This window comes from Tamandua tetradactyla, chromosome 23 (assembly GCF_023851605.1).
Source record: "Tamandua tetradactyla isolate mTamTet1 chromosome 23, mTamTet1.pri, whole genome shotgun sequence".
Classification (NCBI taxonomy): Eukaryota; Metazoa; Chordata; class Mammalia; order Pilosa; family Myrmecophagidae; genus Tamandua; species Tamandua tetradactyla.
In genome coordinates, this window is record NC_135349.1 from 54,170,019 (window position 1) to 54,196,120 (window position 26,102).

General features: G+C 39.0%; 1 protein-coding gene and 1 long non-coding RNA gene across 3 annotated transcripts in view; one reads left to right on the forward strand and one right to left on the reverse strand.

The window, feature by feature from the left end:
* LOC143667635 (uncharacterized) overlaps positions 1-26,102 on the reverse strand; it is a 45,733-nt gene that overhangs the window by 15,182 nt on the left and 4,449 nt on the right. The window contains exons 2-3 of one of the 2 annotated variants that reach the window (XR_013168129.1): positions 7,042-7,133; positions 2,960-3,065 (exon numbers count right to left, since the gene is read on the reverse strand). This is a non-coding gene — a long non-coding RNA (uncharacterized LOC143667635). The remainder of the gene's footprint in view (positions 1-2,959; positions 3,066-7,041; positions 7,134-26,102) is intronic. The other variant, XR_013168130.1, reaches the window with a different exon arrangement.
* Positions 4,265-5,676, forward strand: LOC143667623 (olfactory receptor 1F1-like). The gene has a single exon (XM_077142034.1). The coding sequence runs from the start codon at positions 4,268-4,270 to the stop codon at positions 5,210-5,212; it is 945 nt and encodes a 314-aa protein (XP_076998149.1). The 5' UTR covers positions 4,265-4,267; the 3' UTR covers positions 5,213-5,676.

Here is a 26,102-nt window from a genome sequence, read left to right on the forward strand (position 1 = left end):
TGCTGATCCTTTGCTCCTGGGTTCCATTGTCCTCAGCTTCTGATTCCAGAGGTCTTCTCTCTGAACATCTATCGGTCCTTCTTATTGTTTCCAGCACCTTTGACCCTCTGTCTCCAAACGTCCCTGAGCTCTGAGCAATGTGTCCTTCCATAAGGGACTCCAGTAAAGGATTAAGACCTTCAATTGAATGGGTCTCATCTCTGTGAAACAACTGAATCAAAAGGTCCCACTTACAACAGTTCTGCCCCCACTAGAATGGATTAAAGAACACTCTTTTCAGGGGTACATAACCGTTTCAAACCAGCACAGTACCTCATCTGCAAGCCTACTGTGAGACTGTCTGTCTCTCTAGCCTTTCATCCCCTATTCCACACTGCCCACCATAATTCCAGACACACTTGATGGGTTCTTCTCAAGGAGCACAGACTATTTTATCGACTTAATTTCTTCTCCTTGTCTAGAATGCCCTCACAGTTTTTCCTCCCCACGTCCTCTTCCCTTTCCTAGAAATCACCCATCATGTTTAAGACTCAACTCAAGCCTTTCCTTACCCTCCAACACCACCCGAGTAGAACAGCTTACTCCTTGCTTTAAGCTACCCATGTGTCCCGGACAACTTTTGTGACAGTCTTAGATTGTCCTTTCTTATACAGCTTCCACACACTCACCCCTGGAAGCAGGATTGGTACTATCAGTACTGTAAAGCACCACCAACATCCCTTTCAGGAATGAAAGATTCATTTTCCCAATTACTAGGACTGCTGCTGGCAGACAGCCATCAGCTTTCAACGTGTCTTGATGTTGCCTAGGTTGAAGGGAGCTGCTTAATCCAAGGTCACGCCCCATTTCCTGGACAGCCTATCCTCAGTGACAAGTGTTGCGGTTAAATGCCTGACCCACTCCCCCTAACTAAGCAACTCTGAAATGCCATCTCAAATTCACAGCTCCCCAAAAGGTGTGCTAAAGTATTGCAGCCCAACTTCTCTCTGCCCTTCCTGCTTGTTTCTCTTCCTTTTTCTTCTGCAGGGGTTGATCCCACAAGCCCTCCCTAACAAGGCACCTACCAGCTTGTCTTCATTAGACGACCCCTTCCCCAGGGAGGCCAACCTGTGAAGAAACCTTTTTTTCATATGTATACACCCAGCAACAGGCTCTGGCTGGTATGCAGAAGGAGGAATATGCTTACTGAAAGAAAGAATATTAACAAAGGTTCACATCCTGAAGATAGCATCAGAGGTACTTAAGGCTTTGATCACAACTCAAAATTCTTTTACTTGTGTTTACTGTCTGTATTCCCACATTTTATCCTTGCCATACGTAGTAGGTTGAATTTATGTATCCCAGAAAAACATGCTCCTGATCTTAACCCCATTCCTGTGGGTGTGAATCCACTGAAATAGAATTTTGTAAAGATATTATTTTGAGTTCAGGGGGGCAGCTGAATTGGGATGGGTCTTAATTCTATTCCTAGGGACCTGATAGAGAAAGCCACAGTGAGGAGCAAGAAACTTGGGGGCTGTAGGAACCTAAAAAAGAAAGGAGAGGACAGCACCAAGTCATGGGAAAGCCAAGGAACTCAAGGGTTGCCAGCCAGTCAAATGCCTCTTACCCCAGGAAGAAGCAAGGCTCTGAAACTGTGGGTCACCAATTCCTGTTTTTAAGCCAACTGGTGGGTGGTACTTGTCATAGGAGTTGAGTATCATCTTCTTTCTTTCCATTCCTCTGTTTATGTTTAATAAGAGGAGATAAGTGCTGGATGGCTTTAAATTTTTGTTCAGAGATTTTAGAATGTAAAAACAGGACAAAGAGGGAGAGTTCCTGGATTTAGACCTGGATGAGTAACTGATAAGATTTTGAGTCATCCCTTTGTCTGAGGTTGGGTGAGTAGGGCTTTCAATCATTTGAGGATACTTGAATGATATTAGGGCCAAAACTAATTTTTTCAGAAGGGAAAGGTGTGCATGCTATTGTCTCAAGCCCTAGAAGGCCTCAAGTGGACATGTGGTGCCCACCATCTACACCCACTTCCACCGTTTGTGGAATTCCCTCCTTTGTGGATGTTGTTGGAAACACGACCTACCTCCCACTCTAGAAATCAATACACCAGAATCCCACTCCTGAGCCTCCCTTGCAGCTAGCGACACAAGCTCTGCCCACCAGATCCACCTGCCTTTGACACTGAAAAGAGGGACCAGGAGGAATCTTCTCTAACACTGGCAGCCATTGCTGCAAGATGGAATCCTGAAGCATGGGGAGGGCAATGCTAGTGGCGGCATCCCATGTCCAGTGATGGCTGCATCAGAACCACAGACAGCAGCATTCAGGGCCTGGTGGCAGAAACATCAGTGTCCTCTCCAACTGGATCTCAGCCATGACTGGGGCACTGTTACGAGATGAGTGGCTTCTAAGCCTGGCAAGACAGCCCCCTACTGATTGTGAGAGGTGCTCAATATTCTTTTAGTGCAATCCTTTTCTTCTAAAATTAGCCAGCATAGTTTTTTGCTTCTTGCACCTAAGAGCCTTTAGTGAAACATGCTGAAATGTACACAGTCCTCAGAAAAGGACCCAAACCCAGAAATGGAAAATCAATTGGAGGATTTTCTCAAGTGATGTCTTCTCCTCTCTGTGTCCCTCTTTTGCAGTACCTTTCTGATCTCAGTCCATGGGCTAGGAACGGGGCAGGTAGATGAGGTCTGGATTGACACATTCCAGCCAAGCCTGGAATTTAATCCCAGTTCTAAATACCCTGGTCCAATCAGCTATGTAAAAGAGGAGGGGCGTTAATATAAACATGATTGCTGGGACCCCACCATACTGTGACTATGTGGATTAAGAGTCCCTATTCCAAGAAAAGAATTGGAATATATGAATTAGAAAGCTATCCCAAAATGCATTTATCTTAAGGACCAGGTGTTTGCAAATCATTCATGCTGGCCTGTCCCTAAGACAAACCCCTTACCATCAGGCTGTCCTTTGTCCCCAATGCTTTCCCTGTTGTGCTCTCCACATTCCCATCTGCACATGGGAGGAGATAAGGCATCACTGCTCTTCTCTGAATACCAGACCTGAGAAGAAGATTGCACAGAAAACACAATTAATCCCGGCTCTACACAAAGGAAGTAAGGAGAAAAAAGGTTTTAATAACTGAATTTCCACATCTACAGGTACAGGCCCAGCTCAGCATTTGAGGTCCAAGGGAATTTTGTCTAGAATTTGCCTCCTCTAGATTTCCTTTCCAGTATCTTCAAGATTTGACCAAAGAATTACACCTAAACTTTTTTTTTTCTTTGGATGCATGGTCCGAGAATCAAACCCGGGTCACCCGCATGAAAGGTGGATGTTGTAAACGCTGAACTCCCCATGCACCCGTTTTATGTTTTTGTTTTTTTTTAAGTTATTATTATTATTATTATTATTATTATCGCATAGACAGGCACAGGGAATCAAACCCGGGTCTCAGCATGGCAGGCAAGAACTCTGCCTGCTGAGCCACCGTGGCCCTACACCTAAACTTTTATTCTTTGTCTTCACTGTTTGATCCAAAGGGGCCAAACAGAAGGTGGGACAATTAGTGCCGTCTTGGCTATAATGAGGCTCTCAGGGAATCTGGTCCCAGTGCTTGCAAAGCTCCTGTAAATTCCAGCTCTGTGATTGCTTCAATCATCCTTCCTGCACGGAGAGCTAAGACCATGAACGCCTGCTGTTCAGAACCTGCATAGATTTCCACGACACTCCAACACCCAGATTAAGGAGGAGCACTGTCCAGTTATGCAAAAGTGGAGGACACTTGATAGCACCAACCACCCCCAGGTAAGATTATGGCAATGGAGACATAAATATTAGTATATTAAATGTGCAGCTCTTTCACGAATCCCCACTGCTAAATCTTCCATGTGTAGGAACTAATAGTTGGAATCCTGAATCCAACAGTTGTCACTTGAAGTGAACCCAACAATAATCAACCATTCCTTGATCTGTTTATGAGCTACTAGGGAGTGGAGGGGGGAATGGCAATGTAATCAGAGATACTCAAAGGCAGAGCTGTGTATATGCCTGTGTGATTTTCAGCATTCAATATACAAAATGAGAATAACTGAGTCCAACAGGAAAGCATTGAGACTAAATGTTAGAGATTGGGTGTGTAGGTCTTCTCCTATTAACACTATCGACAGATTTGCAAACGTGATCCTGCCTGGAGCCTTATTTGCCACATTGTGATCATCTGTCCAACTTTCAGAATTTTTGCTGTATTCAATTTACAGTCTCCATGCCCATGAGAGGGGCCAACCAGTCCAGTGTCTCCGAGTTCCTCCTCCTGGGTCTCTCCAGGCAGCCCCAGCAGCAGCAGCTCCTCTTTTGGCTCTTCTTGATCATGTACCTGGCCACAGTCCTGGGCAACCTGCTCATCATCCTGGCCATCGGTGCAGACTCCCGCCTGCACACTCCCATGTACTTCTTCCTCAGCAACCTGTCCTTCGTGGACATCTGCTTCTCCTCCACCACCGTCCCCAAGATGCTGACCAACCACATCCTTGGGATCCACACCATCTCCTTCCCTGGATGCCTCACGCAGATGTATTTTCTCTTTGAGTTTACAGACATGGACAATTTCCTCCTGGCTGTGATGGCCTATGACCGCTTTGTTGCTGTGTGCCACCCCTTACATTACTCCACAGGGATGACCCATCAGCTCTGTGCCCTGCTGGTCATAGGATCATGGGTCACAGCTAACTTAAATAGCCTGTTGCACACGCTGCTGGTGGCTCAACTCTCATTCTGTGCAGACAACGCCATCCCCCACTTCTTCTGTGATATTGCCCCTCTTCTGAAACTCTCCTGCTCTGACGCTCACCTCAATGAGATGATGATCCTCACTGAGGGTGCCCTGATCATGGTCACCCCATTTGTCTGCATCCTGGCTTCATATATCCGTATCATCGGGGCTGTTCTGAGAGTCCCATCCACCAAGGGAAAATGGAAAGCCTTCTCCACCTGTGGCTCCCACCTCTCCGTGGTCTCCCTCTTCTATGGCACCATCTTTGCTGTGTACTTCAGCCCTTCATCCTCGCACTCGGCTGAGAAGGACACCGCAGCGACCGTGCTGTACACGGTGGTGACGCCCATGCTAAACCCTTTCATCTACAGCCTGAGGAACCGGGACTTGAAAGGGGCTCTAAGCAAAGTGATGGGCAGGAAGACATGTTCTTACTGATGAAGGTACCATGGACCTGTCATCCCCGGTCATATAAATCTTTGCCAAGTGACTATAAGTAGCAATGTTTGTATTTCAAAAAAAAAAAGTGTCTGTGAGAATAAGAATAAATACTCCTAATAGACATTTATCAATGAACTCCTATTTAAATACAACCCTGTTTTCTAAAAGAGAATTATATTTGTTTCTAATTACCATGATTCAAGTTATTTCCCAGTATGGTCTAGTTTACGTTTTCTAATACAAATAGTTTGCACTTCCCTTTTGGAAATCCTTTCCAAATCTACAGCAGTGGTTTTTAGTCCTGGCTGTATCTCAGCATCACATAGGGAATTTTGAAAATAAAATGTTGGTGGGCCAAACCTCTAACAATTAAATCTGAATCTCAGAATTTTTCTTCCTTTACTTTGCCCATCGTTGAGCGGGGTAAACTTGCGGGTGGGGAGGTGTTCTAATGTACTAAGTTGGCAGTCATGCTGCTTTGAATATCCTTTCTGCTTGCTCATCATGAAGAAATACCTGAAAACCCTTAGAGGAACTCTGAGGTCTAATGTGGGTAATCTTAGTAAAGGTGAAAAATAGTCACTGGAAGTTCTCTCCAGACCAACACAAATTCTAGTGCTAAGAACATCAGACTTTTGGCCATTCAAAGAGAATCCTAAGAATACTTCATGAATAATTATTAGTGGCCCCCTCCAAGTTAACTTATAGTTAGCATGAGGTATGTCTTTGATTTCTAAAAAATAGATTAAACATTTACTATTCCACCTAAACGGGATACCTCCCTGTCCCTTCTTCCTAGGTAGCAAATTCTCCATGAACCTTCAAGATCCAAATCAAATGTCACCTCCTCTGAATCCTTTATTGATTCCTCTTGATGGAGACTGTCATTATCTCTTCTGGGTTCTCACAGAAAAGTCCTTTTTGTGTTATCGTACATGTGGTATTGTCTGCTTATTAAAAGGTCATCTCCTTCCACCCTCTTCCCCATCAAAGCCTCATATAAATTGTGAGATGCATGGGACTCACACATTCACTGCTTTCCTTGGATGCCCTGTGCAAGGCTTGGCTCCCAACACCAAGTTCCTACACAACACATTTTACTGAATAATTGAATGAATGGACATTATCTTAGCTTTCTATTTGACAACCCATTGGTCAAAAGGCTTAAAAATTACATTTTGGGAATTTTTACATTTTATATTCAAGAATATTTATATACTGAAAAATATTAAAAATATATAAGGAAATTTTGTAGTAACCTGTAACACTACTGTTAAAAACACATGAAAATTGTTTTAACCAAAATTGATCTCAAGCTATTATTACAATTTTTATCCTGATTTTTCCACTTTCCGTTTCTCATGTCATTAAATGCCTTAAGAATATGATTTTTATGGCTGTATAATATCTCATGATTTAGATGTATTATAATTTGTTTCAGCTAATCCCAACTTTAAGTAGACTCAGTTTCCCCAGCTGTAAATTACATTGGATTCACATCCAGGGTCACTCAGCTTTGTCCGCAACCATGACCATTTCCACAGGTAAACAAAGCGACTCACTTCACCAGCTGGGACAAGAATTGAATCATATTTCCTTTATTCTGTTATTTCCACCTGATCCCACCGGCCTTGATTACCATGGGGTCCCACACCTCAGGTTTGTAGGTAAGGGACCCCCAAATTCACTCAGTGCAAAGCAATCAGCCAAGCCCAGAACGTCATGAATTTACTAGACTCATCTTTGGATTATGCATGCAGTGCTTTTGTCCTTTTAATCTTTCGTTTGCTAAAACTCTATAACTGTTTAATGGTAAAAATCATTACCTTTGCTCTCTGCTGTTTGGGCTGCCAGGTGTATACCTTTCCGTTCTCCATCACCTGACTGCATGGTGTGACTTGGGAAATGGGTTCTTGTCCTGTTTCAGTGAGAAAAAAATCAGACTCCAGACCCTCTTCTGGAAAGATTCTACAGGTGATGCCTCCACCATACATTCATTCTTTAAATTTTTTTTATTGTACAATATAATATATCCTCATTGCAGATTTCTCTTCCGAAAGTGCAGATAATTTTATGGAAGGGAACTTAAACCTCTGGTAGTACAATTGTGATGGTTTGAAGCTGTATGTACCCCAGAAAGGATCATGTTCTTAAAAGTCATCCATTCCTGTGGGTGTGGATCAGTTGTGGGTGGAACCTTTTATTTAGGTCATTTCAGTTGAGGCATACCCTAAATTGGACATAATGCTCTTACTGGAGTCCTTTATGAGAAATGAAACTCAGAAAAGCCAGAGAAGCTAAGAGAGGCAGAAGCTAAAGGAGAAAACACTGAGAAGCTCAGAAAGAAAAGCCACAGATGAAGCAGCCAGAAGCTGAAAGCAATGAAACCCGGAGGGAGGGGCCAGCAGATCCCAGTCCTGTGCCTTGTCATGTGACAGGGGAGTCCCAGATCCTCAGTAGCCGGTCACTAGGGAGAAAGCATTGCCTGTAGATGCCTTGAAGTGAACTTTTCCATGGCCTCAGAACTGTAAACCTGTAAGTTAATAAATCCCCATTGTAAAAGCCAACCCAATTGTAGTTTACTGCATTTTGTCACTTTTACCTTCATGAATAGTTTTTGCATTTCTACCCAGTCTTTCTCCTTTGTGCGCCTAATCAGTGTATCTATATTTATGCAGTTATTCATTTAGATTATATTCTATATAAAATGCTGTATTCTGCTTTTTCTGAACTTTAACATTATTATGTAAAATTTTACCAATATCGTTAAAAGTTCTTCCAAAACCCTTTTTATTTAAATTTATTATTTATTTTTCCAAACAAACACTCCCCACCTCCCCTACCCCCATTGTCTGGTAACCTCAAATCTACTTTCTATGTCTGTGGATGTGCTATTTCTACCATCTCTTGAAGTGATGTACAATATTTGTCCTTTTGTGCCTCGCTTATTTCCCAGAGTGTATTGTTGTCAACGTTCGTCTATGTTGCAGCATGTCTCATAATTTCAAATAATTTCATTTTTCTTATGGCCATATAATATCCCATTGTGCACATGTACCACATTTTGTTTATCCATTCATTTATTGATGGATGCTAGGGTTGTTTCCATCTTTGGGATATTGTGAGTAACAGTGCTATAACGTTGTTATACAAGTATCTGTTTGAGATGCTATTTTCACTTTTTAAAAAATATATCTGGTTGATCAGGTTCCTGGCTCATGTACTTCTCCCCCCCAAAAAAAAAAATATATATATAGTTGAATTGCTGGGTCATATGATAATTCTATATGTAACTTTTTCGAAAAACCACTATATTGCTTTCCACAGCTGCTGCACCATTTTACGTTACCACCAACCAATGTGCAAGTGTTCCTACTTCTCTGCATCCTCACCTAAATTTATTTTCTTTTCTTTTCTTTTTAAATAGAAGCCATCCAAATAGCAACAAAGTGGTATCTCGTTGTGGTTTTGATTTGCATTTCCCTAGTGTCTAACAATGCTGAGAATCTGTTCTTGTGTTTATTGGCCATTGCTGTATCTTCTTTGAATGACTATTCAAGTTCTTTGCCCATTTTTAAATTGCATTGTTTGTCTTTTTTGTTGTTGAGTTGTAGTAGCCCTTTATATATTCTGGATATTAAATTCTTGTTTTATATATGTTTTCCGAATATTTTCTCTCATTCTGTAGGTCGTCTTTTCTTCTCCCTGATATGTACTTTAATGCACAAAATGGTTTTTGATGAAGTTCAATTTAACCATTTTGCTGTTGTTGCTCATGCTTTGGTGTCATAACCAAGAATCCATTGCCTTATACAAGTTCCTGAAGATTTTCCCTAAATTTTTTTCTAAAGTATTTTATCATTTTAGCTTGTATATTTAGGTCATTACTCCATTTTACGTTAATTTTTGTACATGGAGTTTTGCATATGGATTTCATTTTCCCAGTACCATTCATTAAAGAAACTATTTTTTCCCCATTGAAATGACTTGGCTCCACTGTTGAAAATAAATTGGTTATAGATGTATGAGTATAGTTCTGGAATCGATTCTATTCCATTGGTCTATATGTCTACCTTTATGACAGTTCCATGCACTTTTTGTTACTGTATATTTGTAATAACTTTTTATTAGAGAAGTAATGGATTTATGGAACAATCACGAATAAAATACAGGATTTCCATATACCACTCCACCACCAATACCTTGCACTGGTGTAGAACATTTATTACAATAGCATATTTGTACTATTAACTAAAGTTCATCATCTAACTCAGGTTTCACTGTCTGTGTAGTATAGTTCCATGGAATTTTCTTTACATCTTTATTCTATTACCATATGGGCATTACTCCCTTTTAATCACATTCAGAAATATATTTCAGTGCTATTAATTTCATTCACAATGTTGTTCTATCATCACCATAACTAAAACATTTTCATCATTCCAAATAAGAACACTGTACATTTTAAACCTTAACCTCCCAATCCCTATACCCACTGTCCACTGGTAACTTATATTTTAAATCCTGACTCCATGAATTTGCTTATTCTATTTATTTCAAAACAGTGAGATCATTCAATATTTGTCCTTTTGTGCCTGGCTTATTTCACACAATATGCTTCAAGTTTCATCCATATTGTTGCAAGTATCATTCCTTTTTGTGGCTAAATACTACACCATTCTATGCAATACTACGCTTTGTTTATCCATTCATCAGTTGATGGACACTTGGGTTACTTCCATCTTTTGGCAATTGTGAATAATTCCACTAAGAACATCAATATGAAATTATCTGTTTGAGTACTTGCTTTCAATTCTTTTGAAAAAATCCTCCTAGAAGCAAGATCGAAAGTTCATGAGGTAGTCCTAAACCTAGCTTTCTGAGGAACCACCAAACTATCTTCCACAATAGCTGCACCATTTTACATTACCACAAGCAATGAATGAGTGTTCCTATTTCTCTGTACCCTCTCCAACACTTGTTATTTTCTATATTTTAAAAAGCAGCCATTCTAATGGCTATGAAATGGTATCTCATTGTAGTTTTGGTTTGCATTTCCCTGATAGCTAATGATGTTGACCATCTTTACATGCTTTATTTGGCCATTTGTGTATGTTCTCTGGAGAGAGTTGGAGAGAAGTCTGCTCAAGTCTTTTGCCCAATTTGTAATTGGATTCCTTGTCTTTTTGGTGTAAAGTTGAAAGATTTCTTTATATATTCTGGATATTAATCCTTTATCGGATATGTAGTTTCCAAATATTTGCTCCCATTGTGTAGGTTGTCATTTTACTATCATGATAAAGTCCTTTGGGAAAGAAAAGTTTTTAGTTTTGTGAGGTCCCATTTATCTATTATTTCTTGTTTCTCATGTTTCAGGTGCATCACAAGGCCCTGAAGATGCTTCCCTACATTTTCTTCTAGAGTTTGATAGTTCTACTCTTATATTAAGGTCTTTGATCCATTTTGAGTAGATTTTTGTGTAAGGTAGGGGTCCTTTTTTTTTGCAAATGGAGGTCCAGTTTTCCCAGCACCATTTGTTGAAGAGATTATTTTTTTCTCAATTAAGTTATTTTGCCACCTTGCTTTGGGTAGGATTGACATCTTAATGATCGTCTTCCAGTCAATGAACATGGAATGCCCTTCCATTTATTTAGATCTTCTTTAATTTCTTTTAGCAATATTTTGTAGTTTTCTATGTACAAGTCTTTTATATCTTTGATTAGATTTATTCCTAGATATTCAATTTTTTTTAGTTGCTGTTGTGAATGGAATTTCTTTCTTGATTTCTTTTTCTGATTGTTCATTGCTTGTGTATAGAAACACTACTGATTTTTGGGAATGTCAATCTTGTATCCTGCCACTTTGCTGAATTCATTTATTAGCTCTAGGAGCTTTGTTGTGGATTTTTCTGGTGGTTTTTTTTTTTTTGTAATATAGTAGCATATCATCTGCAAATAGGGAAAGTTTTACTCATTTATTTCCAGTTTGGATGCCTTTTATTTCTGTTTCTTGCCTGATTGTTCTGGAAATAACTTCCAGGATAATTTTGAATAATAACAATGACAATGAACATCCTTATCTAATTCCTGAACTAAAAGAGAAAACTTTATCTTTCACCATGAAGTAGGATGTTAGCTGTGGGCTTTTCATATATGCCCTTAATCAAATTGAGGAAGTTTTCTTCTATTCCTAATGTTCTAAATGTTTTTATCAAGAAAGCGTGCTCTATTTTGTCAAACGCATTTTCCACATCGCTCAAGATGACTATGTGGGGTTTTTCCTTCATTCTGCTAATATGGTGTATTATATTACTTATTTTCTTATGTTCAACCAACCTTACATACCAGGGATAAATCCCACTTGATCATGACATATAATTATTTTAACATGCTGTTGGATTCCTTTTGCTAGCATTTTGTTGAGGATTTTTGCATCTATATTCATAAGAGATATTGGTTTGTAGTATTCTTTTCTTGTGGTATCTTTATTCAGCTTCAGTATGAGTTTGGACGTGTACCCTCCTCTTTCATTCTTTTTGAGTTTGAGCAGAATTGGAGTTAATTCTTAGAATGCTTGGTAGAATTCCCCTGTGACACTATCTGTCCTGGGCTTTTCTTTGTTGAGAAGTTTTTTATTACTGGTTCAATCTCTTTACTAATAATTGGTTTATTTAGATCTTCTGTTTCTTCTTGAGTCAGTATCGGTAGCTAGTTTGTTTTTAAGAATTTGTCCATTTAATCTAGGTTATCTAATTGCTGGTGTACAGTTGTCCACAGTACCCTCTTATAGATGTATTTATTTCAGCGGCGTTGGTAGTAAAGTCCCTCTTTACAATTCTGATTTTCATTATTTGTATCCTCTCTTTTTCTTTGTCAGTCTTGCTAAAGGTTTGTCAATTTTATTGATCTTTTCAAAGAACCAACTTTTGGTTTTGTGGACAAGCTCTATTTTGTTGTTGTTGTTGTCTTCTACTTCATTTATCTCCACTCATCTTTATTTCCTTCTTTCCGCTCACTTTAGGTTTAATTTGCTCCTTTTTTTCTAGTTTTTCCAATTTTGAGGTTAAGTCTCTGATTTGAATTCTTTCTTCTTTTTTATGTAAGCATTTAGAGTTATAAATTTCCTTCTCTGCACTATCTTGACTGCATCTCACAAATTTTGGTATGCCATATTTTTCATTTTCATTCACCTCAACTTATTTCCAAATTTCACTTCTGATTTCCTCTTTAACCCATCGGTTGTTTACAAGTATGAAGCAGATATTCATGAATTTTCCACTTCTCCCTCTGTTACTGACTTCTAGCATCATGTTGTAGTCATACAATATACACTGTATAATTTCAATACTTTTAAATATATTGAGACTTGTTTTGTGACTGAACATACGATCTATCCTGGAGAACGATCCATGTGCACTTGAGAAGAATGTGTATTCTGCATTCAGTGGGTGCAGTGCTCTATATATGCCTGTTAGGTCTAGTTGGTTTAGTAAATCATTCAAGTCCTGTACTTCCTTATTGATCTTCCAACTGGATGTTCTATCCATTATCAAGAATGGTGTGTTAAAGTCTCCTCTCCTATAGATGTAGAACCATCACTTTCTCCCTTCAAATCTCTCAGTATTTGCTTTGTATATTATAGGCTCTTCTGTTAGGTGCATATATATTTATAATTGTTACATCTTCCTGTTGAATTATCCTTTTTATCAGTGTAATGATCATCTTTGTCCCTCATAACCTTTTTTACTTAAAGTCTATTTTATCCAATATTAGTATAGCCTCCCTAACTCTCATTTGGTTACTACTTGCACGGTATATATTTTCCATACTTTCACCCTCAACCTACTTGTATGTTTGACTTTAAGGTGAGTCTCGTGCAGGCAGCATATTGTTGGGTGTGCTAATTTGAAATGATGTATGAGCCCTAGAAAAGCCATGTTTTAATCTTAATCCCATTTTGTAAAGGCAGCCGTTTCTTCTAATCCCTATTCAGTATTGTATATTTGGAACTGTAATTAGATCTCCCTGGAGATGTGATTTAATCAAGAGTGGTTGTTAAGCTGGATTAGGTGATGACATGTCTCCACCCATTTGGGTGGGTCTTGATTAGTTTCTGGAGTCCTATAAAAGAGGAAACATTTTGGAGAAAGAAGGAGATTCGGAGAGAGCAGAGAATGCTGCAGCAGCACAAAGCAGAGAGTCCACGAGCCAGCAACCTTTAGAGATGAAGTAGGAAAACGCCTCCCGGGGAGCTTCATGAAACCGGAAGCCAGGAGAGAAAGCTAGCAGATGACACCATATTCACCATGTGCCCTTCCAGCTGAGAGAGAAGCCCTGATTGTGTTTGCCATGTGCCCTTCCACTTGAGAGGGAGACCCTGAACTTCACTGGCCTTCTTGAATCAAGATGTCTTTCCCTAGATACCTGTGATTGGACATTTTTACAGACTTGTTTAATTGGGACATTTTCTCGGCCTTAGAACTGTAAACTAGCAGCTTATTAGATTCCCCCTTTTTAAAAGCCATTCTGTTTCTGGTATATTGCATTCCAGCAGCTAGCAAACTAGAACATTGGGTAATGCTTTTTTATCTATTCTTCCAGTCCCTGCCTTTTGACTGGAAATTTTAATCCATTTACATTTGTGTCACTACTGATAATACAGGATTTTCTTCTGCCATTTTGCTGTTTACCCTTTGTAAGTCAAATGGTTTTTTTTTCCTTCACTTCTATTAAAGCCTACTTTTATATTTATTTGCTTTTTTTATTGCTCACACTTCTATCTGGATATATTTTTCACCCATTTTCCTTATAGTTACTATGGGTTAAAATTTTATATCCTAAATATATAATAATTATATTTGGTTTGATGCCAACTTAGCTTCAAATGTATTCACATATACATTTTCTTTACTCCTCTGACCCCTCACTTTTTTTAGACCTGTTATCACTTATGTCTTTGTACATTGTTCAAAAACCTACATTTATCAATATTTTATGCATTTCATTTTAGCACCTGCAGGAAGTAAGATATGGAGTTATATATGAAACAATACAATATAATAATACTGGCATTTATAATTACCCAAATTATTACCTTTGTCACTGGTCTTTATTTCTTTATGCGCTTTGAACCACTGTGTTCTTTCCTTTCAATCTGAAGAATTCCCTTTAGCATTTATTATAGGCCAGGCTAGTGGTGATGAACTCCCTCAGCTTTTGTTTATCTGAGAATGTCTTAATCTAGCCCTCATTTTTTAAAGAGAGCTTGCTGAATATAAAATTCCTGGCATTGTTTTTCTTCAGTACTTTAAGTATTTCAACCTACTGCCTTCTCACCTCTATGGTTTCTGAGAAATTGGCACTTTATCTAATTGGGACACCTCTGTATTTAACCCATTGCCTTTCTCTTGCAGCTTTCAGAACTCTCTCCTTGTCCTTTGTATTCGATGGTTGATCAATCTATGATGGGGTGTGTTTTATTGCTTATCCTGTGTTTTTATTGTTTATCCTGAATAAAGGATATTCATGTCCTTTGCTAAATTTAGGAAGTTGTATAATTTATTTTACCATTCCTTCTGCCCCTTTCTCTTTCTTCTTCTTCTAGGACTCCCATAATGCATATATTGGTGTGCTTGATGGTGTCCCCTAGCTGTCTTAGGCTATTTTTGCTTTTAATATTTCTTTTCCCTTTATGGTCCTCAGCCTGATTCATTTCAAGTATCTTGTCTTTAGCTTCACTGATCCTTCTTCTTCCAGCTCCAATATGCTCTTGAAATCCTTCTGGGCATTTTCATTTGTTATTGTAGTCGTCATCTCCAGTAGTTGTTTGGTTCTTTTTTTAAAATTCTGTCTCTTTACTAAGACTCGTATTGTTCATTCATTATTTTCCTAATATTCTTTAGTTCTTTCTCTGTATTTTTCTCCATCTCCTCGAGCATTTTTAAGATACTTTCGTAAAGGTTTTGTTCGGCATGTCCACATCCTCATCGCCTTCATTGGTGTTTTCTATATTTTTATAGTCTCCCTTTGGAAGAGCCATCACTTTCTGTTTCTTTGTCTTGTACTTTTTTGTTGCACACAGTTCATTTTAATATTTTAAAATGTTAACTCTGGGATTTACTCCCTTGGATGTATGTTTCTTGGTTTTGTACACAGCTACTGATGAAACAGGGATTGTCTTGATGCCAGTAGGCCGTTGTCCTAGATTACCTCTATTGGGTTTTGACATTCCTTTTGTCATCTCATACTGCTTTTGCCTGGAGGGCAAATTCTGGGAGGAGGGTCACTCCGGAGAGGACTTTCTCACTCAGTCTCTCCCAGCCAAAACAAGGTCATGAACTCACAAAGAGGGTGCAGACCGTCTTCAAAATGCCCTGGGGAGGGGACCAGGAAGGGTTTCAAAGCCTTCTGATAGCTCCTTGAAAGGAAGTGTTCTAGTTTGCTAGCTGCCGGAATGTAATATACCAGAAATGGAATTTCTTTTAAAAAGGGGAATTTAATAAGTTGCTAGTTTACAGTTCTAAGGCCAAGAAAATGTCCCAATTAAAGCAAGTCTATAGAAATGTCCAATCTAATGCATCCAGGGAAAGATACCTTGGTTCAAGAAGGCCTATGAAGTTCAGGTTTCTCTTTCAAGTGAGTAGGCACATGGCGAATACATGGCTTCTCTCTCAGCTGGAAGGGCACATGGCGAACATGGCATCATCTGCTAGCTTTCTCTCCTGCTTCTGGTTTCATGAAGCAACCTGGGAGGCATTTTCCTTCTTCATCTCCAAGGGTCACTGGCTCGTGGACTCTCTGCTTCATGGTGTTGCAGCATTCTCTGCTCTCTCCAAATCTCCTTCTTTCTCCAAAATGTTTCCTCTTTTATAGGATTCCAGAAACTAATAAGGACCCACCCAAATGGGTGGAGACACACCTCCAGCTAATCCAGTTTAACAACCACTCTTGATTAAGTTATATCTCCATGGAGATGATCTGATTATAGTTTCAAACATTCAATACTGAATAGGGATTAGAAGAAACGGCTGCCTTTACAAAATGAGATTAGTACTAAAACATGGCTTTTCTAGGGTACACACATCATTTCAAACCAGCACAGGGAGCTTTCCTAACATGCCCCCCAAAATGCAGCTCTTCATCTAACTATCTTCCACAGCTCTGAGGAGATGCTACCTCTTTAAATCTCCACAGCCTCTGCCCCTGTCTGGGAAGGGTGGAAACCATGGCTGCCACAGCCTTTGTCCTGGGCAGATTGAAACAATAGCTGCTCTCAGAGCCAGGAACAGTGATCTGAATTCACTGATCAAAATCCTATCAGCTGTGACCACCTCTGTTCTTAAGGAAGATGATTTTTACATCCCTTTATGTCACCAGCAACTAAACAGGGACTGGATCCCATGGCAGCCTGCTATGAGAGTGGGAAATGGGCACCAGTAGCCACCTCATGGATAGGCAACTACCTCTTTACTATAATTTATCTGTCTCCTTCTCCCGCTCTTCCCTGGATGCTGGGCAGTGTTCTTCTGGCTTCTGAAGTTTCAAAGTAGTTATTTCAGATAGTTCCTGCATGTTTAATAGTTGTTTTGGTGGGAGGACTGGGTCCTGGAGCAATCTATTCCACCATCGTTCCCAGAAATCACTGTGGTAAATTTTTAAATCAGGAAGTATTAGCCCTCCAACTTTATTCATCTTTTTAAAACTGTTTTTGGCTATTCAGGGCCTCTCACAATACCATATGAATTTGAGGATCAGTTTTTCCATTTCTATAAAAAAACTATGAAGAGTATGATAGGAATTTCATTGACTCTGTGCGTTGCTCTGGATAGTATTGACATCTCTTAAGAGAAAAACTTTTCATGCAATTAAGGATACCACAGATTTATTGAGTGATTAATGAATCAAGCAGTAACACATTCAGAAATTAGAAGGGAGCTCCAACAAAAGGATTGAAAGGGGGAGCTTATATAGGGCAAATATGGAAGCAATGAAGAAATGTTCTGATTGGCTGATGTTAAGTTTCCATTTTACATGAAAGGGAGGCTAACAAAGTGGGGACAAGAATATATTGATTAGTATGGTATGCTTGTTCATTTAGATAACTATTCTACTGGACTGACACTGGTTTATACCAGGGTGTTTTTATCTGCAAATCTCTAGAATTAGAATATGTTCCATTGCTCCATTTTCTTGGAAAGCCCCAGCAGGTCAATTGTTTTTGTCTTCTGGAAAATCCTTTCTCAGAAAGGGGTCTCTCCCCGCCCCACCAAGAAATGCTCAATGAAGAATGAAGACAGACATTTTATATTACTTAACACATCTTAACAATATTAAGACTTCCAACCCAAGACTCAGTATGTCTATTTCTTTGTCTTCTTTAATTTCTTTCAGCAAATTTGTAGTTTTCAGTGTAACAAGACTTTCACCTCCTTGGTTAAATTTATTCCTGAGTATTTTATTCTTTTAGAGTCTATTGTAAATGGAATTGTTTTATTAATTTCCTTTTCAGACTTTTCATTCTTAGTATATAGAAACACAAATTATTTCTGACTGTTTATCATATACCCTGCACTTTTTTAAAAGTCATTAGCTCTATCCAAAATTGAGAATGTTCATGGACTGTGGACTTTGGGCCCTCTACATGATGCCAAATGAATGAAGGTAGCTGAGGGATGCACTGATGGAGAAGTAGAACTGCAAACAATGGTGTATACTTATGAACGAAGGTTGTGCTGCTATGAAAAGGAACAATGTCGTGAAGCATGCAATGATGTGAATGAACATGTGAGACAAAATAAGCCAGAAACAAAAAACAACAATGGTGTGGTCACCTTTAGAAAATGCTTATAAGAAAACAAGGGCCTAGATTTTCAACTTTTAGAGCAGACACATTAAGTCCAGAGTGGTGATTATTATTTCTGGATTTTGAGAGGCTGGTTTATATACATAACCTAATATTTAGAGATAAGAATGAAGCCAAACAGGTTGGGGTTAAAGTAATCCAGAACATAGGGGTAAGGAAGACAGTGTCTATATTTTAGAACCAAACATACTTTTTGAGAACAATGGAAGAAAGGCTTATTTGATCTGGAACTGAAATTTTCTGTAGGATATAACCTAATTCAACCTACCTGTATAGCTCATTTGAACAATCGAAACACAGCGAGCACAGAATGAGAAAGAGGACCTTTAATCCTGTATAGGTTATTATAATGCCTGGATAGATTATTATAATGCCTGGAAGCATCCTAAAGTATATTAACCAGATAATCAAAAAGTATTAGCAAAGTCCCCTAAGAGAGGGGAGAAAGACTATGGAAATATTAAACTTTACCATCAGGGAATCCCCTGATACTATGTCAAACTTTAGGGACACCCAAATCAATAGGCCATGCCCTCGATCAGGAGGCTTACTATTGTGAAGCTTATGTAGGTAGCATAGAAGCTTAGACTGCCTATAGGCATGCCTAAGAGTTACTTCTGGAGGACCTCTGCTGTTGCGCAGGTCTCTCTAAGCTTCAGTCTCTCTAAGCCCAACTCTGCAAGTGAAATCATTGCCCTCCCCTCTATGTGGGACATAACATCCAGGAGTGAAAGTTTCCCTGGTGACATGAGAGAGGACTCCCAGGGATAAATCCAGACCTGGCACCATGGAATCAACAATTACATCCTGACCAAATGGGGGAAAAGAAGTGTAATTAATAAAGTATCAGTGGCAGAGACAGTTCAAATAGAGTCAAGAGGCTACAGTGGAGGTTGCTCTCACGCAAGCTTCAGGTAGCCCTTGCTACCTATCATAACCTGCCAACCCCCAACCAGAACCATTCTAGCCAATTCTAAAGAACACTTAGGGCAATTCATAAGATTCCACAAGGGTTCCAAACACCAGAGTAACTTGCCAGAAACCTACAACCTCCAGATGGGTCCCTGGCCCAAATAAGTCCTGAAACCTAGCCCAGCCTCTCCAGAACATCAGATAGTTCCATCTCCCTACACCATATTATTGACAGACCTTTCCAATATAAAAAAGTTAGAATGGCCATCGCCCAAACACCCCTAAAGAGAGGGATAGAAAGATCAAAGGTCTTACCTAACTTCTCTGGTCAGAACTTCCAGTACAATGCTGATAGAAGTGATAGCAGCTGGCATCCTTGTATTGTTCCTGATCTTAGGGGGAAAGCTTTCAGTATTGAGTTTATCATTGAGTATGATGTTTGGCCAAGTCAGAGTGAGAATGGTAATTTGGGCTTCTATAGTCCTAACAGACAAAGAAATGGCCAGGATCCAGAAGAAAATAGAAAAGGAAAAGCTATTTGGTCAGCATATCTTGTTCTCTTAGAAGTCCTACCCTCATTCAGTCTTTGATATTGTTTTTCAAGGCGAAGAAGGAACTAATTATCAAACCGTATGTGATGGTTAGGTTCTGGTATCAACTTGGCCAAGTGATTATGCCTAGTTGTCTGGTAAGGCAAGCACTGGCCTGACCACTGCTATAAGAATATTTTGAAACTGGTTGATAAACTAGAGGCTGGTGTATTAAGTCATCAGTCAGCTCATTGCATTTGTGGCTGGTTACATCTGTGATCAACTAAGGTGTGTCTCCCACATGAAATAATCCAATCTGTTGGAGGCTTTTAAGGAAGAAGAGAGACTCTTTCACTGCTTCAGCCAGGAAGTCTCTCTTGTGGATTTCATCCAGACCCTTCACACCTTCACAACCTGCCCTACAGTTTTTAGATTCTTCCATTCTCACAGTTGCATGAGACACCTTTGTAAATCTCATATTTACAGATCTCTCCTGTTGGTTCTATTTCCCTAGAGAACCCTGACTAACACGCCATATGGTGTTTTTTGGCATCTTTCTATCCTTCTTTGACCTGTAATCTCATCCCTACAGGCAATGCTGGGAAGGTTTCAAGGAACAGAGAGTAAACTTTTGAGATCAGATCAACAGCAAGCTATTTCAACAAGAGTTTTTAGGCCTAAAATCACTCAAGTTTGATTGTGTGATCATAATAAATATTTTTCTAGTATTGAAGACTATACTAAGCATTTTCCAGCTAAAGGATTATATTGAATATTTTTTCCTAACTGTCCAGCTATCACTGGCACATAAGTTCTCAAAACATGTTACGTATTAGATTCAATTATTAGCATTTTCCAAATGATAGAAATGCTACTACAAACTAGTAAAGAAAGGAAGGATTACTAAAAATGAACTGGGGAATGACTTCTGGTCAGCCAAGGCAGTGGTGTAAGATGCTTAGCAGAATCTTTGAACAGCTAGAAAAACCTGAAAAAGCCATCTTCCTCAAAATTCCAGAAAACAATCAAAGGATTGTAGTAACTGGGCAAGTCTAGAAAACAGCCTGAAAAACAGTGGGCAAAGCTTGCGGTGCCCTTAGTAGCTCCTGCCCTACTCCTCACCAGAAAGGTGTGGAGCCAGCCTGTGTTCCTACTGTGGGTCCCTGTCCCTGTCCCTAAGGGAGCAGAATAACCCCTATCTGCATACTGGTGTGCCTATACGTCAGTGTCATCTACTGAGTGAAAGTCTGAAAGACCCTGTCCCTAAGGGAGCAGAATAACCCCTATCTGCATACTGGTGTGCCTATATGTCAGTGTCATCTACTGAGTGAGAGTCTGAAAGACCCTGTCCCTAAGGGAGCAGAATAACCCCTATTGCATACTGGTGTGCCTATACGTCAGTGTCATCTACTGAGTGAAAGTCTGAAAGACCCTGTCCCTAAGGGAGCAGAATAACCCCTATTGCATACTGGTGTGCCTATACATCAGTGTCATCTACTGAGTGAAAGTCTGAAAGACAGAGCCAGGAAATTTGTCTTGAACTCACCCTCCCAGAATTTGTACGGAAGGCAGAGAAACAGCTTGCAGAAAGCTAAAAAAATGTGAGAAATAATTAAGTCATTCAACAGAGCACTCAAAGGGAGTGAAAATCTATTTCAAATGAACTGGAGTAAACATTCAAATTCCTGTAAATGGAGGAATTCTTAAGGCCACAAACAAGCACAAGTTCAGGACAAGAAGACAGAGAGAACCCTGCATTTCACATTCACCTCAGGCTAATCTTCTTGAGAGGAGGGCTAAACTCAAAAGGAGGCCAACTGCCAGGGCAGAACCAATTTGCAGACTATAAAAGGTGCTTTTTGCTTTTATTTGTTTGTTTTTGTTAGCTCCTGGCACTCAAGGAAATCTCTGTCATATCACTAGTTGGATAATAACTTAAGGAACAGCCAGCTCAAGGAGTATATTCCAGTTAACACTTTAAAACATTAAAATGTACAGTGTACAATAAAAGAATACAAGACAAAGAAATAGGGAACGATGAACCATCCAAAGGAACAAAATAAAAATCCATAAACCATTAACAAAGAGGACCAGACCTTGGACATACCAGACAAACTTTTAAAAAAATGTTCAAGGAAATCAAAGAAAACAAGGAAAAATAATTAAAGAATATGAGGAAAACAATGAATTAAGAGATACAAATATTCTTCTTCTTCTTTTTTTTTTTTTTTTTTTTTTTGCCTGGGCAGGCAGCAGTAATGAAACCCAGGTCTCCAGCATGGCAGGCAAGAACTCTGCCTGCTGAGTCACAACATGGCCCGCCCATGAGATAGAAATACTTTTTTTTTTTTTAAACATGGGCAGGCACCAGGAATTGAACCCGGGTCCTCTGGCATTGCAGGCAAGCCTTCCTGCCTGCTGAGCCACTGTGGCCCACCCGAAATACTTTTAATGAACCAAACAGAAATACAGAAATTGAAGATCACAATAACTGAAATGAAAAATTCCCTAGAGGGTATCAACAGATTTGAGCTGGCAGAAGAAAGAGCCAGTAATCTCAAAGACAAGACAATTGAAATGATTCAGGCTAAGGAGCAAAAAGAAAAAAGAGTTTAAAAAGCAGAGCCTAAGAGGCCTGTGGGACACCATCAAGCATACCAATATATTTGTTATGGGAATCCCAGAAGGAGAAGAAAGAGAGAAAGGTACAGAAGGAATATTCAAAGAAATAGTGGCATAAAATTTTCCAAAATTAACAAATGACATTTAAAAGCACATTCAAGAATCTCAACAAACCCCAAACAGGATGAACTAAAAAAAGAACCACACCCAGACATATGGTAATCAAACTGTCCAATGCTATGGACAAGTAGAGAGTTATGAAAGCTACAAGAAGAAAGAATGTATGTACAGTGGAATCCCAATAAAATTAAGTGCCAATTTCATAAAAAAAAAAACACGGAGGAGAGAAGGCAGTGGGATGAAATATATAAAGTGCTGAAAGAAAATGATTGCCAACCAAGAATTTTATATTAGGTGAGACTTTATTTCAAAAGAGAGGGAGAAATTAAGACATTCCCAGACAAACAAAAATTGAGGGAATTTGTCTCCCCTAGACCTGCCCTATAGGCACTGCTAAAGGGAGGTCTTCAGACTGAAAGGAAAGGGCCCTAGACTGGGGATTGAAGCAGCATAAAGAAATAAAGGCTTCTGATAAAAGTAACCATATGGATAATTATAAATGCCAGTACTACCGTATTGTAGTTTTTTTATATGTAACTTCACATTTTACTTCTTAGACGTTTTAAAATGCAAGTGCATAAAAAATAATGATAAATCTATGGTTTTGGACACACAGTGTATAAAGATATAATTTGTAATTAAAAAAAAAAAACTGGATGGTGCAATGGTGGCTCAGTGGCAGAATTCTTGCCTGCCATGCCAGAGACCCAGGTTCTATTCCTGGTGCCTGCCCATGCAAAACAAACAAAAATATTCAAATCATATAATGTATCTTCTCCAACCACAATGAATGAAACTAAAAATCAACAACAGGGGAGAACTAGAAAATTCACAAATATATGGGAATTAAGCAACACACTCTTAAAGAACCAATGGGTCAAAGAAAAATCACAAGGGAAACGATAAACTTTATGATTTTTCCCTTGTGATTAGATTAGAAAAATCACAAGGGAAAAATCATAAAATCTATAATCATGTGAGCCATGATTATTTAATTTGGTAAGCATACCAAAACTTACAGGACTCAGCAAAGGAAGTGATGAGAGGGAAATTTAGAGTTCTATATGCTTACATTAAAAAACAAGAAAGATCCCAAATCAGAGACCTAACCTCACAACTGAAAGACCTATGAAAGTAAGAGAAACTAAACCCAAAGCAGGAAAAGTGAAGGAAATAGCAAAGATCAGAATGGAGATAAATGACTAGAGAATAAAAAACAATAGAGAATCAACAAAACCAAAAGTTGGTTCCATGAAAGACCAATGAAATCAAAAAAACTTTAGCTATACTGACAAGTTAAAAAAAGAGAGAAAATGCAAATGACTAAAATCAGACATCAAAGGGGGGATATTACTACTGACCCTACAGATTTAAAGGATTATAAGAGGATACTATGAACTACTATACACCAACAATTAGATAACCCAGATTAAATGGACAAATTCATAGAAATACACAAACTACATACACTGACTCAAGAATAAATAGATAACCTTAACAAAAAATAACTAATAAAGAGATTGCATTAGTAATCAAAAACCTCCCAACAAATAAAAGTCCAGGACCAGATGGTTTCACAGGTGAATTCTACCAAACACTCCAAGAATTAACACCCATTCTTCTCAAACTCCTCCAAGAAAATGAAGAGAAGGGAACACTTCTATCAGGCCAATATCACCCTAATATGAAAGTCAGATAAATAGTATTCTACACACCACTCAGGTTGGCAGTGGTCCATGATCCAATGACCAGCATGGCACAGAGCTGATGGGTCATCTTTGTTGAGTAATATAAGGGGTATCATACAGTGACACAGTAGTCATAGGCCATCACAACCAGGAAGAACTTGTCCATGTTGGCAAACAGAATGACAAAATACATCTGTGTGACTCTGTGATAATATTGTGAGCCATTTATTATATACTTTGGATAGAGCCTATGATGTATGAATATATCTCAATTAAAGTGCTTTAAGAAAAATTTACATCTGTGTGAAACACACATGTTATGAAATTACTTGAATCCCAAATATGTGATTAGCCAGCATTTGGAGACACTAGTAAAGAAGAAACAGATACCCATGAAGGACAGGTTGCTTAAGGAATAAGTACATGGGGTGCAGAGTATGAGTCTGCATTGAAGGCCAGGATGATGAAGCAGGTTCCCTAGTACTGTGGCCAGGTACATAATCAGGAAGAGCACCAAAAGGAGCTACTATTGGTGGAGCTGCTTGGAGAGACCTAGGAAGAGAAACTCAGAGACAGTTCACTCATTGGTCCCTCTCATGAGCCCAGGCCCAGATGCAAAGAAAAGAAACAGAGTTTAAAAAGCTAGAATCTTAAGGTTCCAATGTGACAAGTCAGGCTCCAGCCACTGTCATGTTAACAAAACACATATAGATTTGTGCAGTAAGAATCTGCCCCCAACTTCCAACTCCCAACTCCAGTTCTAAATGATGCTCATCCCACTGTACTCATTCATTACATTTTATAAAATGAAACATAAAAACAATTCACAGGCACATGCACAGTCCATCTTTGCAACTTTATGTGTGTCTTTAAAATTACTCCTTTGGGGGGGCAAAAGAGACATCAGATTTTATCATAAGGGGACAAAATAAACAGCTAATTATTTCTGGGTTATCTAAGACTCCAGCCTATCAATTCAGGACTCCTACTACATGGCTGTCTGGATCCAGAAAATTTAGCAGTGAGCTCCTAAAAGAACTTTACTCCTTAATAAACAAGTATTAACATCTCCACTGTTATAATCTTACTTGGGATGAACCGAAGCTGCTGTGATCCACTGTTTTTCATCTTTAAAGAACTGGTCAATACTCCTCTTTAGTCTAAGGACTGGAAAGTCTTACAGATCTAGGCCATGAGGGAATGAGGAGCAGAAGTTCATGGCCTTAGCCCTCAGTGCACGAAGAATATTTGGGAGAATCACAGAGCAGGCATTTACAGGAATGTCCATGGCCCTGGGACCTGATTCCCCTGAGAGTCCCATTACAAACAAGTAGAAAGTAATTACCCTACCTACTTCCTGGTCCCTTTGGACCTAACAATGATAGCAAAGAATATCATCTAGCTCCCGGGTTAGAACTTAAGAGATGAAGCACTACAGGTGGAGACAATTTCCAGACAAAGTTCCCCGGAATTTGGAATCTCTTCGCTTGCTTATGTGGGCTTATATTTATGGATATGGAAATTGAGTTCTTAAAACATTTGTTCTTACTCTCTCAACTCAGAAACTGGAGGTACTGTAGTGTTATCTGAGTGAACCTTTTTTTCCTCATTTCTGGTCTTCAACTGTGTAGACTTAGCGATGTGTTTGAGATGGGCATACTGGCGGGGACATTTCAGAATTGCACGTAATTCCTTAAAGCATTCAGCATAAAAGATAACCTGTTTGAAGACACTGTCTATATTTTAGAACCACACCTATTCTTTGAGATCAAAAAAGGAAGGTTTATTTTGTCTGGAACCTAAATTTTCTGTAGCACATAATCTAACCCAACCTGTCTGGATGGTTCATTGGTGTTTCAACGATTGAAATACAGGGAGCTCACAATAAAAATTAATTAATCCTGTATAGCTTAATGTAATCCCTGGATACATCCTAGAATATATTAAGCAGATAATCAAAAAGTATTGTCAAAAATCCCTTGAGGGAATGGGAGAAAATATATAGAACTATTAAACTATGCCATCAGGAAATCTCCTGATACTGTGTCAAACATTAAGGAAACCCAAATCAATAGGCCAAGCCCTTGATCTTTTTTTGTTTTGTTTTTGTTTTTTTAATTTCTTTATTTATTAATTTAAAAATTAACAACAAAC